Below are 13,591 nucleotides of genomic sequence, written 5' to 3' on the forward strand. Positions count from 1 at the left end.
GGCAGAGAGACAGGAATTCCACATTTAAACAGTTGCGCGTGGACATGCAGTGATGCACTTCAAGAAATATTTAATCAGTGCCCTTTCCTCAGAGTACATGAGACAGTCAGTGCTAGCCAGCACTAGCCAGCTGGCCTCCTGATACTCTATGACACAGAGGGAGCCCCATCCAAGTTCACTTTCCGTCTGTCTATTTTTGAATCCTTTTAACACTTTATGAGAGAGAAAGAGAACAAACAACAGAAGAGAGTCAGGCGGGCAAGCAGACAGCGTTTAACCCCACAAAACTGCCACGGAGCCCGCAAGCTTGGGAGCAAATACAGTTTCTTTAGTGCCTTGTCGTAAGACTTGAACACTCTTACCACATTATTAGTCTATGAATTCCATGGTCTGGCATACTGAGACATTTACAGACAGGAGCCAGGGAGGCAGGAGAGGCTGTGCTCAGAGGGTTAGATAGAAGGACTCGGGGTTCAAGTGCCATAACACTGGTGGGGAGAGGGAGGGCAGGGAAGCCCAAAAGACAAGTGAGCCGCTTCAACCGGTTCTGAGAGAGACAGTGTAGAGGACACACAAACATTCCTAGTTTCTTGCCTTGGCTGGATAACATGGCTGCAAAAGGTAAGTTTCTTTGTTCTTCTGGTTTTCGGGATCAGAGGTAACCTGAGGGCCTAGCCTGTGAGGCCTCACTGCATCTGGAAACGAGGCCCATGTCCCCAGTGTGGGATTCTCACCGCGGTTACCGGCTTCTTTGCGGTTGTCAAAGAATAGCTTGGGAGGGTCAGGAGGAGGAGCAGGGGGTGGTTTTCCTGTGCTGGCTGTGGCTGTGCCAGGGACAAGGCAGGGAGCTGGTGCCCGAGTGCCTGCGGCCTCCGAGGGAGCGTCTGGGGCCGAGTCACGCGCAACAGGAGGGTAGTTTTCCGATGTTGCCCGGCAAATGTTATTGGATAAACAGGGGACATATAAGCTGCTGATCTGTTTATTCCCTGTGGCCTCACAACGTGTGTTAGAGCTCACATTCTTACTGTATACTAATCTGGAGGCTACATAGTGTTGCTGGGGTTGGGAGGGCACTTCAAGGCCCATGGACCCCAAAAGCAATGAACCGGGACATGATGCATTTCGGGGAGCCAACCTAGCTCCCAGGGGAACAGAGGTGGGTGTAGGCAGTGAGGGGTTCTGTTGGCTGGGGGTGCTGGGTGGGATGTAGGGTTTTGGTGAACTCATGTAAAGGGAGTCCTTGTAGTTGCGGTGGATAGTGGGGGACTGCCATGCGAAGCGGTCCTCTTGAGGGAAAGGAAGGCATGGGGGAGACAGAACCTTTAGTAGTGGTTTCAAGATATGACGTCAGAACAGAGAGAAAGAAAGGGAGGGGGGAGATGGAGAGAAGGACCATTAGAAACAGCAGCATGGCATGGTAAAAGGCAAAACAACTCTTGACAGAACTGCAAGCAAATCCTTCTGGCGCCCACAGCTGTGGTCTGGGCAGCTCTGAGGACTGCCTCACTTACCTGCAGGGCTGGCCTGACTCACAAGCCAGGGAGGCGGAGCCAGCTCCATCACTAATGCTTGTCTGCCTGCATCCGGACGCCCCTGAGCTGAGTGAGTCCTCTTTCCTTCCCAACCCCACTTTAAAAGTTTGAGTTCACTAGAGTCGTCTGAGTGACTTTAATTCGTTCCCTCTAGGAAAAGGAGAAATGGAAGGCCCTTCTGTGTGTGTGTTCACAGGAGTCCCTGATTCTGTTCTCCACTCCATGACCATACAGAGTTCTCTTAGGGGAGGGAGGGCATTAAAAAACTTTGAGTCCATGTGTACTCTTTTCTCAGAAGAAATAATCTGATAGAATTAATCACTAAGAACATAGCTGAAGGCTAGGCCTCAGTTTGCCTAGCACGCTTAAGGCTCCAAGTTCAATCCCCAGCACAAATAAGACGGCATGGGAAACAGTCATGAGGTTAAAAAAACATGTAGTCTCCCACCTCTGAAGCACATGGGCATGCAATTAGCCTATGGGGTTGGGATGAGTCTGATTTATTTAGCCAGTCTACCACCAGGCACAGGCAATGATTTTTATACTCAACTTTAGCCACGCCATAAGAACAAAGCTCTGGAAACCAGGCTCAGAGTTACAGAGCTGAAACTCATCCCTCTCCATCCAACCTTTCTTCTATGGGTCTCAGTGGGGCAGAGGGGGAAGAGGCCAGCTGACTCTCTAGCCTGACCTTCCTCAGCCAACCTGTGGCTCGCCTGGGAACTCGACTCCCAGAGGAGCAGCACCAATGTGCCCAGACTTTGCTCGCTGGCCCTGATCTTCAGATTTCAGTATGAGAACAAAACCAGAAGTCTCTTGTAATTACCGCTGTGAGAGAGCAGAAGTTGGTAAACATATGGCAGATGTGTGGTGACGAAAAACTAGGAAGAGCCTGGGAAGACGGCTCCATGAGTAAGAACATCTGCTGTGCAAGCCTGAGGACCTGAGTTCAAATCCCAAGGACTCAAAGAAAAAGCTTGGCATGACTGTACATCCCTATAACCCTAAGAACATGGGCCATAGTCAGGGGATCCCAGAGTTCACTGGCCAGCTGGCCTGGCTGAAACAGTGAGCTTGTGATTCAGTGGAATATCCTGTCTTAAGATTTTTGTCTGTCTTACAGACGCGCATACACAGGTGGGCACATCTGCATACTCACATGCATCTAACTGCCCACACGGAGGCCAGTTTTTATTTAACTTTTATACTTTGTAGAAGATATATGCGAAAGGGAGGGAACATTAGAAAGGGCTACTAGTGAAGAAAGTGAAAAAGTCTTTTTTTGGTGTGGATTAGACTATCATCCAGAAACAGTCAACAGCCTATACCTCGAACACAAGTTTGAAATGACAGGCAGTCTGGGTAGAGACTGAGGGATTCTCAATTAACCAGGTCTGTGTCTTATCCACTACATCCACAGTAGTGCCAGTGAAAGTGTGGCCATTTATAGCAGCCCTAAACCTACAACAAAGAGCCCCTCTAGTATATAACAAGAGCAAAACCTGTCACAATAGCTCTTTGGTTTGATGAGCTTTGTACAAAGTCAGTCTCCAGAAATGACGAATGAACTAGCTTCCACCAGTGGGACTGTCAAGTGAGCTCACAGATGAGATGCAAGCAGAAAGCCATTTGGATGTTGGCTCAGGTTTACTCTGGCTTTGCACCAGAGTCTCTTGCATGTAACTTCTTCTTGTCCGAAGATAGGACTCTGTTTCGATAATTTTTAAACTTAATTGAGCCACGGCCGTGTATGGCACCAGGACCGCATGATGTCAGGCACTAATCTTCCTAGGGTTGTAACCTTACAGAGAGGACACTTCCCCACGGTGTCCACAATACATACAGAGTCAAAGGACTTCCTGTCCTGGGGCTTCTTTTAATTCTAAAGAAGGAGCTAGAGCTGTATAAGCAAGCACATGAAGGAATAAGCAGCTTTTTGCTTACTTTTAAGAACTGCAGCCTACCCTGCCCACTGCCCACAAATGAAATTCAACTATCTTTTTGGAAAGTGTGTCTATGGGAGAGGGACACTTCTTAAAAAACATGGTGTGTTCATAGTTTATATTTCAGAAATGCCCAAGCCTCATCTCTCCTGGGACTACCATGCTGATGATGACATCACAGAAAGGGACACTGGTTCCCTGGCCATGGGAACTGGAGGAGAGTTAGGAAGAGTCAGCCCAGGCAGGCAGGACATAGAATTCCCACCTAGCCCATCCATCTTCTGGACCCTGACTGAGTCCTTAAGGGAAGACGTTCCGCTAACAGACCCATGAACTCCACAGGGCTGGAGCAAAGCCAAGAACTGCCCTGCCTGCCTTGCCTTTACTGAAGCCAGTATGTAATTAAAGCAAGCACTACACAGTAAAGAAGTCACATTTACTTTCAGAAAATAAATCTGCAAAGTAATACAGGGCATAACGTTCTTGACATGCAAATGGCAAACCTAACCCTGAACATGCAGGATACATTTCCTATGTCAGCTAATTGCCTGTCTCCCTGAAGACAGTGCAGGAAATGCGGAGTTGAGTAACAGACAGATTGTAGCATGTGCTGGTGGACAGGATGCTCAACCTTACTATAAAGCCACCCTTATAAACTCCCTGAGGGTAGCGTTCAGCACACTGGTCTGAGTACAAGTGCACAATAAAGTTGTGTTAAGTAGATTCATCTTTACCTCTCATGTGACATTTATTTATGTAATGCTAGGAAATAAGTTCTGGGCCTTGTATTTACCAGGCAAGTGTCTCACCCCTGAAATACAACCCCAACGTGGCCCTTGCTCTGTTTGTGTTCACAAAACCAAGAGGCAGTGGAGGGCTAGCCTTTGGCTAAGCCAGTGACAGTGAAAGGCAGTGTACTTCAATGCCTGCTTTGACTGGATGCTGGCTATGTTCTAATCTGAGTAGAGCAATAGTATCCATCCTTGAGACGGCTGCAAAGGAAGTGCTAATACCACAGACAGCACATTATATACACAGAAAGCTTTCACAAATGGGAAAAGTCTGACAAGCCATTTAACAGACAAGTGACATCCAGGAAGCCAGGTCTATCCACAGCGCCTGGCTCTACCCAGGGCCTACGTGTACAATGCTGAAAGTGAAGAGATAAGTCGTGGCTTAATGGTGCTGCTCATCAACAGACTGGGGAGTGACAAGCTGCAGACCAGGGAGACACAGAGAAAAGACACCATCTGATTTCCTCATATGTTCTAGGAGCACTTCAGAAGGAAGTACAGGACCTTGTACCGTCCAGGGATCATTTGAGCATCAGCACCTTCTATAAGGAAGATGGCTCCATTCCATGTAGGCAGCTCCTCCTTATAAAACACCCTTCATATACCACTGGAATGATAGGATCTAGTCCTTTTATCAAAATGGCAAAGTATAGTGAGGAGAAGAGCATAAAAAGGTAGAGAACCACCTAGGAGCAAAAACCAAAGCAAAATCAACCTACACCAAACTGTATAGCTTTAGAGGACTGTCTCCCATGCAAGCACTGTCAAGGCCTAACCCTGCTTAGCTTCCAAGATCAGATGAGCGTGTGCCTATTCAGGATGGTATGGGTATGTGTGGAGCGGGTATTCTATAGCAGAGCAGATCTGGACTATGAATCCAGCCTGTGCTGCAATTGTGATTGCTATTCTCGAGCCTTTGGGCTATGGATTTAAGGTCTGGCTACAAATAGCTGATATTAACCTGTCACAATACAGTCACTCAAACTCTGAAAGTCTCAGCTTTAGAAAGTTCCCAACACCCCATAGACCAGCCTCATCCCATTTTCCTATTCTCACTGACTCCCAACTCTCCCCGATCAGAGTCTGGATCCGTGCTCCACAATCCAGCTGGAAGGCACAAGTCTGGGCTGCCAAACTTGTGAACAGACACGGCCAACAAGTCTCCACCCCGTCTGCGTGCACACACCTACCTGGGGCTTGTCAGCACAAAGGCTGGGATGCACACTTCTATAGCCCTTGGCAGCAAGTGGGGAGGGCTGGGCGTTGCCATTGGTATCTGCACTGGAAGAAAGTTTCCATTCATCTGAGGCAAGAAAAACACAAACAAACCCCATCACTCACAGATAACACCCACCAGCTTCCCACTAATTCGAGGGTCCCTGGTGCCCCAAGGCACAGGAGATAAGAATGCAAGAAAAGTCATACCTGCTGAAGGGTCCTCTGGCTCCAGGCCTGTGCGAGGAGCAAGAAGGATGAAAACAAAGAGGGAAAAACAGAACCGATTATGTTTTCGGGAAGCAAGCATGAGACACACTGACCGATGAAAATCAGTGTTCCTCATCTGACACAAAACTCCCTTAGTCAAGAAGGCCTGATTACCATAGGAACCCACTTGAGACCATGATGTGTTCACAGGCGCTGACCTTTGAGAACACAAGACTACATTCAGAGGAATGAAGAAACAATTGTTCCTTGACATTCTTACTTTACAGACTGAAAGGCAACAGAACTCTCTGCTGTCCAGTCCCCAGCCCCAAGTCGGCTGTAGGCTCAGAAGGACTGCGCCTGAGCAGGCTGGGTTAATGGGCCCTAGAGTCTGACTGAAGGAAGCCTCAGTAGCATATTTTTGTTTGGTTTTACTTGTTTGTTTTTGGATCCCAAGTGTCTCCACCACATTAAATGAAAGTACAAGAACATTCACAATGTGGGCTGGAGAGATGGCTAAGCAGTTAAGAGGCTTTTGCCACACAATCGTAGCGAGCAGAGCTCAGATCCCAGTACCCACATGACAAGTCAGGAATCCCACAAATGCCTTTAACTCCAGTTCCAAGAGATCTGATGCCCTGCCCTCTTCTGGCCTCTGCCAAAGGGAGGCTGGGTGGGGGGATGAGCACACATGAATAAATAAAGCTAATAAAAATTTTTTGGATAAGAAAAACCCATACCTGATTTGATTTCACATGACAGATCACAGTCAAAACTTAAGTGTACTAAGAATATAATAGGCTACATGTATGAAGTTACATGAAACACAAATGAATCTCATGTGTAGGCTTGGGTCCCTTCCATAACATACTGCACTAGTGAGAATGCAAACACTAAAATCTAAAAGAAACAGATCCCAAGCACCTCAAATAAGACCCAGTGATTCTTTATGTGACTGTGCACCACAGCAAGGGACAGGCACAGATAATCCAGAAAGGAATGAGCTGTGCTTCCAAACACCCGGATTTAGGGACACTAAAATTTGAATTTCCTACAGCTTTCACGTAGCATGTAATACCATCCTTCTTTGCCTTTTTCTACCAGCCATTTAAAACACAAAAGTCACTTAGCCAGCGGGCTAGAGTTTGCTCACGGCCAGTTTGGCCAGCCCTATTCTAACAATCCTTTAACTTCCTTCTGTTCCTGACAGAACTCCTTTTCATACTGCTGTAGACACAAGCAGGGGGCCTACACTAGACCAATGGTGACTTTCCAGATGTTAAGAAGAGCAAACATTGGGCTGGCGAGATGGCTCAGTGGGTAAGAACCGTTTGCAACCACATGGTGGCTCACAAACACCCGTAGTGAGATCTGACGCCCTCTTCTGGTGCGTCTGAAGACAGCTACAGCGTACTTATGAATAAGAATAAATAAATCTTTGGACCAGAGAGAGCAGGGACTGAGCAAATGGGATTGAAAGGAGTTGACCAGAGTGAGCAGAGGTCCTAAAACAAAAATTTCAATTCCCAGCAACCACGTGAAGGCTCACAACCATCTGTACAGCTACAGTGTACTCACATCCATAAAATAAATAAATAAATCCTTTTTTTTTTTTTAAAGTGAGCAAACATTTATCAAAGACCTTTCAGGTGTCAGACATAGTTACACTTTACACCGACTTAGTATTTCATTAAATGATCACTGTACTTCATGAACGAGGAGACAGAAAGGTCAAATGATTTGCCCAGAGCAGAAAGCCTTACACAGGAAGGGACAAAACAGTACAGGACCCTGACCAACATCCATTGGCTGCCAAGCGCATCAGTAGTAGGCAAATGCTGGAGGCTAGAGGGCATCAAAGCAAAAGGCAAGGCGGCCTGCATCCCACAAACAGTATGGTCTAGCTGCCTTCGTCAGGGAGAAGTCTTGGTAAGTCCAGACCGATGAGACTTACTCAGTATTTATGATCCAGTAAGACATGGGGACCCAAGAGTTTGCATTTCTAACAGTTCCCAGTGATGCTGGCACTGGTAGTCCACACTACCTACACTTTAACAAACTAATAGGAGGCACACAGGAAAAATATCCTTATTACAGGACACCCTAAGGTTCAAGGGTCATCTCAGAAGAGGAAGCAGAGAAACTCTAAGAGCCAGAGGTGGTGGATTGCTACCCAGAAACAGAGCTTTCCCAAGTGACTGAACGACTGCACATCATGAACTCGTGGCAATTCTAATACCATTTACGAGACCCCTAAAGCCAGGGAAAATTTAAGTTCAGAGTAATGATGTTGAAGGGTTTCTTAGCTCTCTTTAAGGGTGTGACCTTAGGTAGGATGACTACAACATTGGGTGGGAAGGGAGGAGGGGGTGGGTCTACCAGGAAGTGGGAAAGTGAGGATGATCAAAATAGATTGTAGGATACTCTCAAAGAATCAATACAGATATTATTTTTAAAAAATATCTTACAGAGAGCATGACACCCTACTGTCACATCCCCAGAATGCAGAATTTTAGGGTGCTCTGGTTATACTCGTAGTAGGGTGCCCATTACAGCTCTGCCACTCCCTCACAGACAGTTCCTAGCCATTTGTCTTCTCCAGCAGCCACCTCTCCCAGGGCATGGGTTTCATGAATGTCACTGTTATCACATTGAACTGGCTTGTGTAACTGGAGCAAGTATGCTAACCACACCATCTGTAAACTATAATCCATCTCCGATGACCTCAGCCCAAGGCTGCCGAGGAATCTGAGATCAGGCATGTGAAGGTGACCACATTTAATACTCATTGCTAGCCCCAGGCCTGGCCCAGGGAACTTCACGTACCCAGCTAACCCTAGAACACTAGAGACATCCTGTGACAGTGGCCCTTGTCCTCTTCACTCTATCACTTTTAATGTCCCTTCTTCTTTTCCAAGTTGCTATTTCCAACACACCCCTTGTCAGGCTACTTTTCAAATGCATTAGGTTTATATATACACCAAACAGCAATAGGCTTCAGGTGAGGGGCTCCTTGGTGACAGAGGTAAATGCAGCACACTGACTCGGGGACCCATTCTTTTGCCCACTTTTTTCCTCTTGGGTCGGTTCTATTCAAGCCATACTGGAAAACAGATGGGTCATGGAAATCAAGGAGTGACTGACCGTCCTTCTAAAGCTATATATAGGTGCTATAAGGAAGCCATCCTCATATCATCAGATCTCCTCCCATGAGTTCAAATCTTCCTAGTCAACTGCGCATCCTCATCTGCAAATCAGACATGGATCACAGGTCTAAGTCAACCACAAGGGCTGGAGAGATGGCTCAGTGATTAAGAGCACTTGATGCACTTGTGGAGAAGCCAGGCTCAACTCCCAGCTCGTCAGCTTTCTTTAAAACTATATGACCCTTGGTGGGTCACAACCATCCATAACTCCAGTTCCGGGAATCTAATGTCCTTTTCTGACCTCTGAGGTACTGTGCACACATACACTACACATATATGCATGGAGGGAAAACATTCATATACATAAAATAAATCTAAAAATGTTAAAATATGGCATTTATAATATACAACTTATATAAAACTGGAATCCAAAGCATAGGGAGAGAAATCCCCACAGATAGAAATTATAGAGTGCATGTGTGTGTGTGTGTTATCATGGATTTGTTTTTTTGTATGTTTTATGTCAATGTATGAAATATATATGTACATTCATGGGTATGTTTGCCTGTGTGTATGCATGTGGAAGCCTGAGGTCCACAACTCAACATACTTCCTCAGTCTCTACCCATCTTGGTTTTCACTGATTCAATTAGGCCCTCACCCGGAAGCCGATGATTCTCCTGTCTCTCCCTCCACTCCGCACTGGGGTTATAGACATGAATGAACAACTATGCTGGGCTCTTACATGGATGCTGGGGAGTCCAAGCTCAGGTCCTTGTATTTGCACAGGACACAGGAGCCATCTCCACAACACTGTTTGATTTTGCAGCAGGGTCTTATATATAGCTCTGGCTGATGCGGTATTTGGTGTGTAGCCCAGGCTAGCCTCAAGCTCTCGGCAATCCTCCTGCTTCTGCTTCCTCAGTGGTGAGATTACAGGTATACACCACCACACGTAGCTCAAAACATAGGAAAATCCACAAGGATATAAATTACAGTGTGTGATCCCTCCATTTAAAAAATTCAAAGCCACACTGTCCTTGGAAAATGACTCATTCCAAATCTTCAAAACCATTTCCCTCACTGTTCAAAAGGTTAGCCCCCAGGATCTCAGTCAGCGGCTTGGTCCCTTATGGAAGGAGTGTGTGTCTCTGGCAGGTTGTCAGCCCTCTTCCATTATCTTTTCTTTTGAATCTGGAAGGTTGGTAGCAGCCCAGGGCCAATTATATCTGAGTGCATGAGGTGAAGGTTTACATACAGGGTCATCAATTACTGACTCCTGACGGAAGAGATTGTCAAAATGCTTCCTCCAATAAAACGGAAGGCTGCCTTGTAGAATTTGCAGCCTGAAAATACTCGATCTTTCTGTAAAAAAACAAGCCACAGCCTGCCATGTCTTTTATCCTACCTGCTCTTTAGGGATTTCTCTGTCCCACGGCTAGAAGCCACCAGATATCAACTATTATCTTATTTCTTTTCTAACTCCATTTTTGGTTACTTTTTAAAAAATAGTTTTTCTCAGGACCTTCAGATACTTTTCACTAAGTCAGGCTTGATGTGGTCTGGAAAATGCTCTGAGGTAGATGGTGTGCTCAAAGCAGGTCTATGCATGTTCTATATCTTACTTGTACTTTTCCATTTATGATATCCAGTGGAGAATTCAATATCATGAATAAAAAGGTCTGGTCCTTGAAGGAAACGCCATCCAGAGACTGCCCCACTTTGGGATCCATCCAATCTGTAGACACCAAACCATGACACTATTGCTGATGCCAAGAAGTACTTGCTGACAGAAGCCTGGTATGGCTGTCATCTGGGAGGCTGTGCCAGGACCTGACTAAGACAGATACAGATGCTCACAGCCAACCATGGGACTGAGCTGGGGGACCCCGATGGAAGAGTTCAAAGGAAGGAGCTGAAGGGGATTGCAACCTCATAGGAAGAACAATAATATCAACTAACCTGACCCCGGAGAGCTCCCAGGGACTAAACCACCAGCCAAAGAGTATACGTGAGTCAGTCCATGGCTCTGGCTACATGTGTAGAAGAGGATGGCCTTATCTCCATCAGTGGGAGGAGAGGCCCTTGGTCCTGTGGAGGCTTGTTGCCCCAGTGTAGGGGATTGCTAGAGAGGTGAGGTGGGAGTAGGTGGGGAAGCACCCTCTTAGAGGCAAAGGGGAGGGAGGGAGGGAGGAGATGGGAGGTTTGTGGAGGGGAGACCAGGAAGGTGGACAACATTTGAAGTGTAAATAAATAAAATAACCAATTAAAAAAAAAAAAGTTGGTTTTTACCCTGGGCTTCCGGAGATAACTGCCCAATCTTCGGGCTGCTACATCAAATAGGAAGGTCTTGTTTGTTTGCCTGAGGTCTTGAAGAACAGCAACATGATTTAGAGTCAGGGCTTTGAGTCAGCGAGAGCTCCACTGCCTACTAGTGTAGAGGTGAGTCTCTGAGGAAGAGAATGGCGCACCCTCTCTTCTGCGACTCACACATCGAACGCTGGGAAACAATCTGTCGGGGACACATTGCTTGCTATCTCTCCAGACTCTGTACCATGAACTTCTCTGGGCTGATTTTAATCTCTATCCTTTCCCTGCAATAAACAAACTAGACCCTTCTAGCATTAGCACTAACCCTGGGGTGCTTTGAGAAGTACCCTAAATTTGCATCTGGGTGTCAGAAGGGATGATGGTGTCTCAAGAGGCCCTTTCCTCTAACTTTTCAGTTGACCCTAATTCTTACACATATACTCATTAAAAAAAACAAACAAACAAAAAAAAACCAAAAGCACTGATTTCAGTCGAGGCTACACAGAGAAACCCTGCCTCACAAACAAACAACAACGGAAGAAAAAAAAAGATAGCAAATTCGAGAATCACAAAAAAGGATATGAGTTGATTGTGGCTGCAAGAGTCATTCTGCCTGAGGATAACTTCGCAGCAAACGCTGAAGCTAACTAGCACAGCGCCGAGACTGCAAGGAACTGCTAGCAGAGAGCCTGGAGCCTGAGTCCAAGCCCAGCATGTAGGGTGACAAGTTACATGGTCTCCAGATCACACCGGAAAAGAATTGGGAATTTCACTCACCACCACTGCAGACTTCTTAACTGCTCTTCCAAGAGTAAGAAGAAAACCACTGGTCTCTGGCACTGGTGGGGTTGCTTGGAACTGACACAGCAAACACCCAGACATGGCTGGGTAATAAGTGCAGGAAACACGGATAAAATAATAAGGTTCCTCCCAGGCAAAGGGACTCAGTGCTAAGATCATTTCCATTCCAAGTGATCCTAATCCCAAGGTCCAAAGTCCACCAGGATGAGGTATTGATGGGGGGAAAAATGGTTCAGTGGTTAAAGTCTTTGCTGCTCTTTCAAAGAACCCCAGCTCAGTTCTAAGCACCTACACTGGGCTGTGGAGCAGCTTGCAACCACCTGTAACTCCAGGTCCAACAGGATGTGTCACCTCTGTCCTCCACAGACACCTGCACTTACGTATATACACCTACCCAGAGACACACACCTAAACAGAGACATACACCTAGTTAAGAATAGAATTTAAAATTAAATTTAAATTTAAGTATAATTTAAATTCTCCTTTAAAGCAGGAGCCTGAACACTGGATTTGAGTTGGGCACCTTTAAGGGCCCCAGCTTCCTTTCCTTTGGTTTCATGCTCACACATGCTCTTCAGCTTGGTAGCAGCAATCCATGGCAGAGGATGCCTCCATCCTCCTAGAGCTATGTGGGTGCACAAGACTCCTGTATCCACATTGGAGATTTTAATTTCCAAACGTCTCCTAGACATTTCTTCTGGAAGTCCTTCTCTTCCCAGGAAACTCAACATAGACAATAATGGAATTGATCATCCCATTCCAAATTCCTTCACAAATTCCTCCATCTAGAAAACCAGCTGGTCAGCTGGAGTCCCTGAGGCTCACACGGAGCTCGGTTATCTCATTCTCTAAGGCCCTTGACCTCCATCCTACCCTGTCCTCCATCCACACTGCCCTCATGCCTGGCCCAGAACCTGATGTCTTCCAACTGACAGGATGCAATCTTTATCAGGCCTCCTGACCCACGGTAACAACAAGGGTTATTTATCCTGACAGGCCTGCGCTGAATGCTTGCTATGAAGGAGCTCATTTAATGTCATCAACTCCATAGGACACTGCCCAATATGTATAGATGAGAAAACTGAAGCCATCTAAGGTTAACGAATTTGTCCATGTTCCAAAGATAGTAAGTGCCAAGGCTGAGAGATAGGGGACTCTGTGACCCTATAACTATATGCCTCTCATACGAGGATGAAGTCAGAACAATGGCTGAAAATGGAGGTATCTGTACGTATAACTGGAGTTTCCAGCCCCATCAAACACACAACATGGAAACTTACAAGGATGGACGGAGGTGGTAAAGATGAGAGTTCAATAGTGTACAAACGCTGCTAATGTGGAGCCAATGACTTTAACTTCTCAGGGGGAGGACGCTTATTTAGTATAAAATGGATCTTGCAGGAGAAACTAGAGGTACTGCTTTAATAAGCCACCCGTTCTTTCTAATATTTGCATTTTAAGAAGCTTTTAAAGACTGGCTGAAAAGGTTGAAATTTTTCCCACCAAATTTGTTGGAATAAATTTGTGGGAATTACCATAGGACAAGATGCTGCTTCCTAAACTGCATCAGCTGTACACATAGTTGTGTAGCACAATAGTTCCCTAGCAAGCACCAGTGGAAAGCTGGGCTCCTAGTAATG

At 46.1% G+C, this 13,591-nt stretch overlaps 1 protein-coding gene across 18 annotated transcripts in view; it reads right to left on the reverse strand.

The window, feature by feature from the left end:
* Sorbs1 (sorbin and SH3 domain containing 1) overlaps window positions 1-13,591 on the reverse strand; it is a 226,148-nt gene that overhangs the window by 84,507 nt on the left and 128,050 nt on the right. For 8 of the 18 annotated variants that reach the window (XM_029472826.1, XM_029472830.1, XM_029472827.1 and 5 more), the window contains 3 exons: window positions 5,695-5,721; window positions 5,460-5,572; window positions 595-1,320 (listed from right to left, as the gene is read on the reverse strand). In XM_029472826.1, the coding sequence (XP_029328686.1) occupies window positions 595-1,320; window positions 5,460-5,572; window positions 5,695-5,721 (866 nt within the window). The remainder of the gene's footprint in view (window positions 1-594; window positions 1,321-5,459; window positions 5,573-5,694; window positions 5,722-13,591) is intronic. The other 10 variants (XM_029472833.1, XM_021151941.2, XM_021151940.2 and 7 more) reach the window with 2 other exon arrangements.

The sequence above is a fragment of the Mus caroli genome, chromosome 19, assembly GCF_900094665.2.
Source record: "Mus caroli chromosome 19, CAROLI_EIJ_v1.1, whole genome shotgun sequence".
Taxonomy (NCBI): domain Eukaryota; kingdom Metazoa; phylum Chordata; class Mammalia; order Rodentia; family Muridae; genus Mus; species Mus caroli.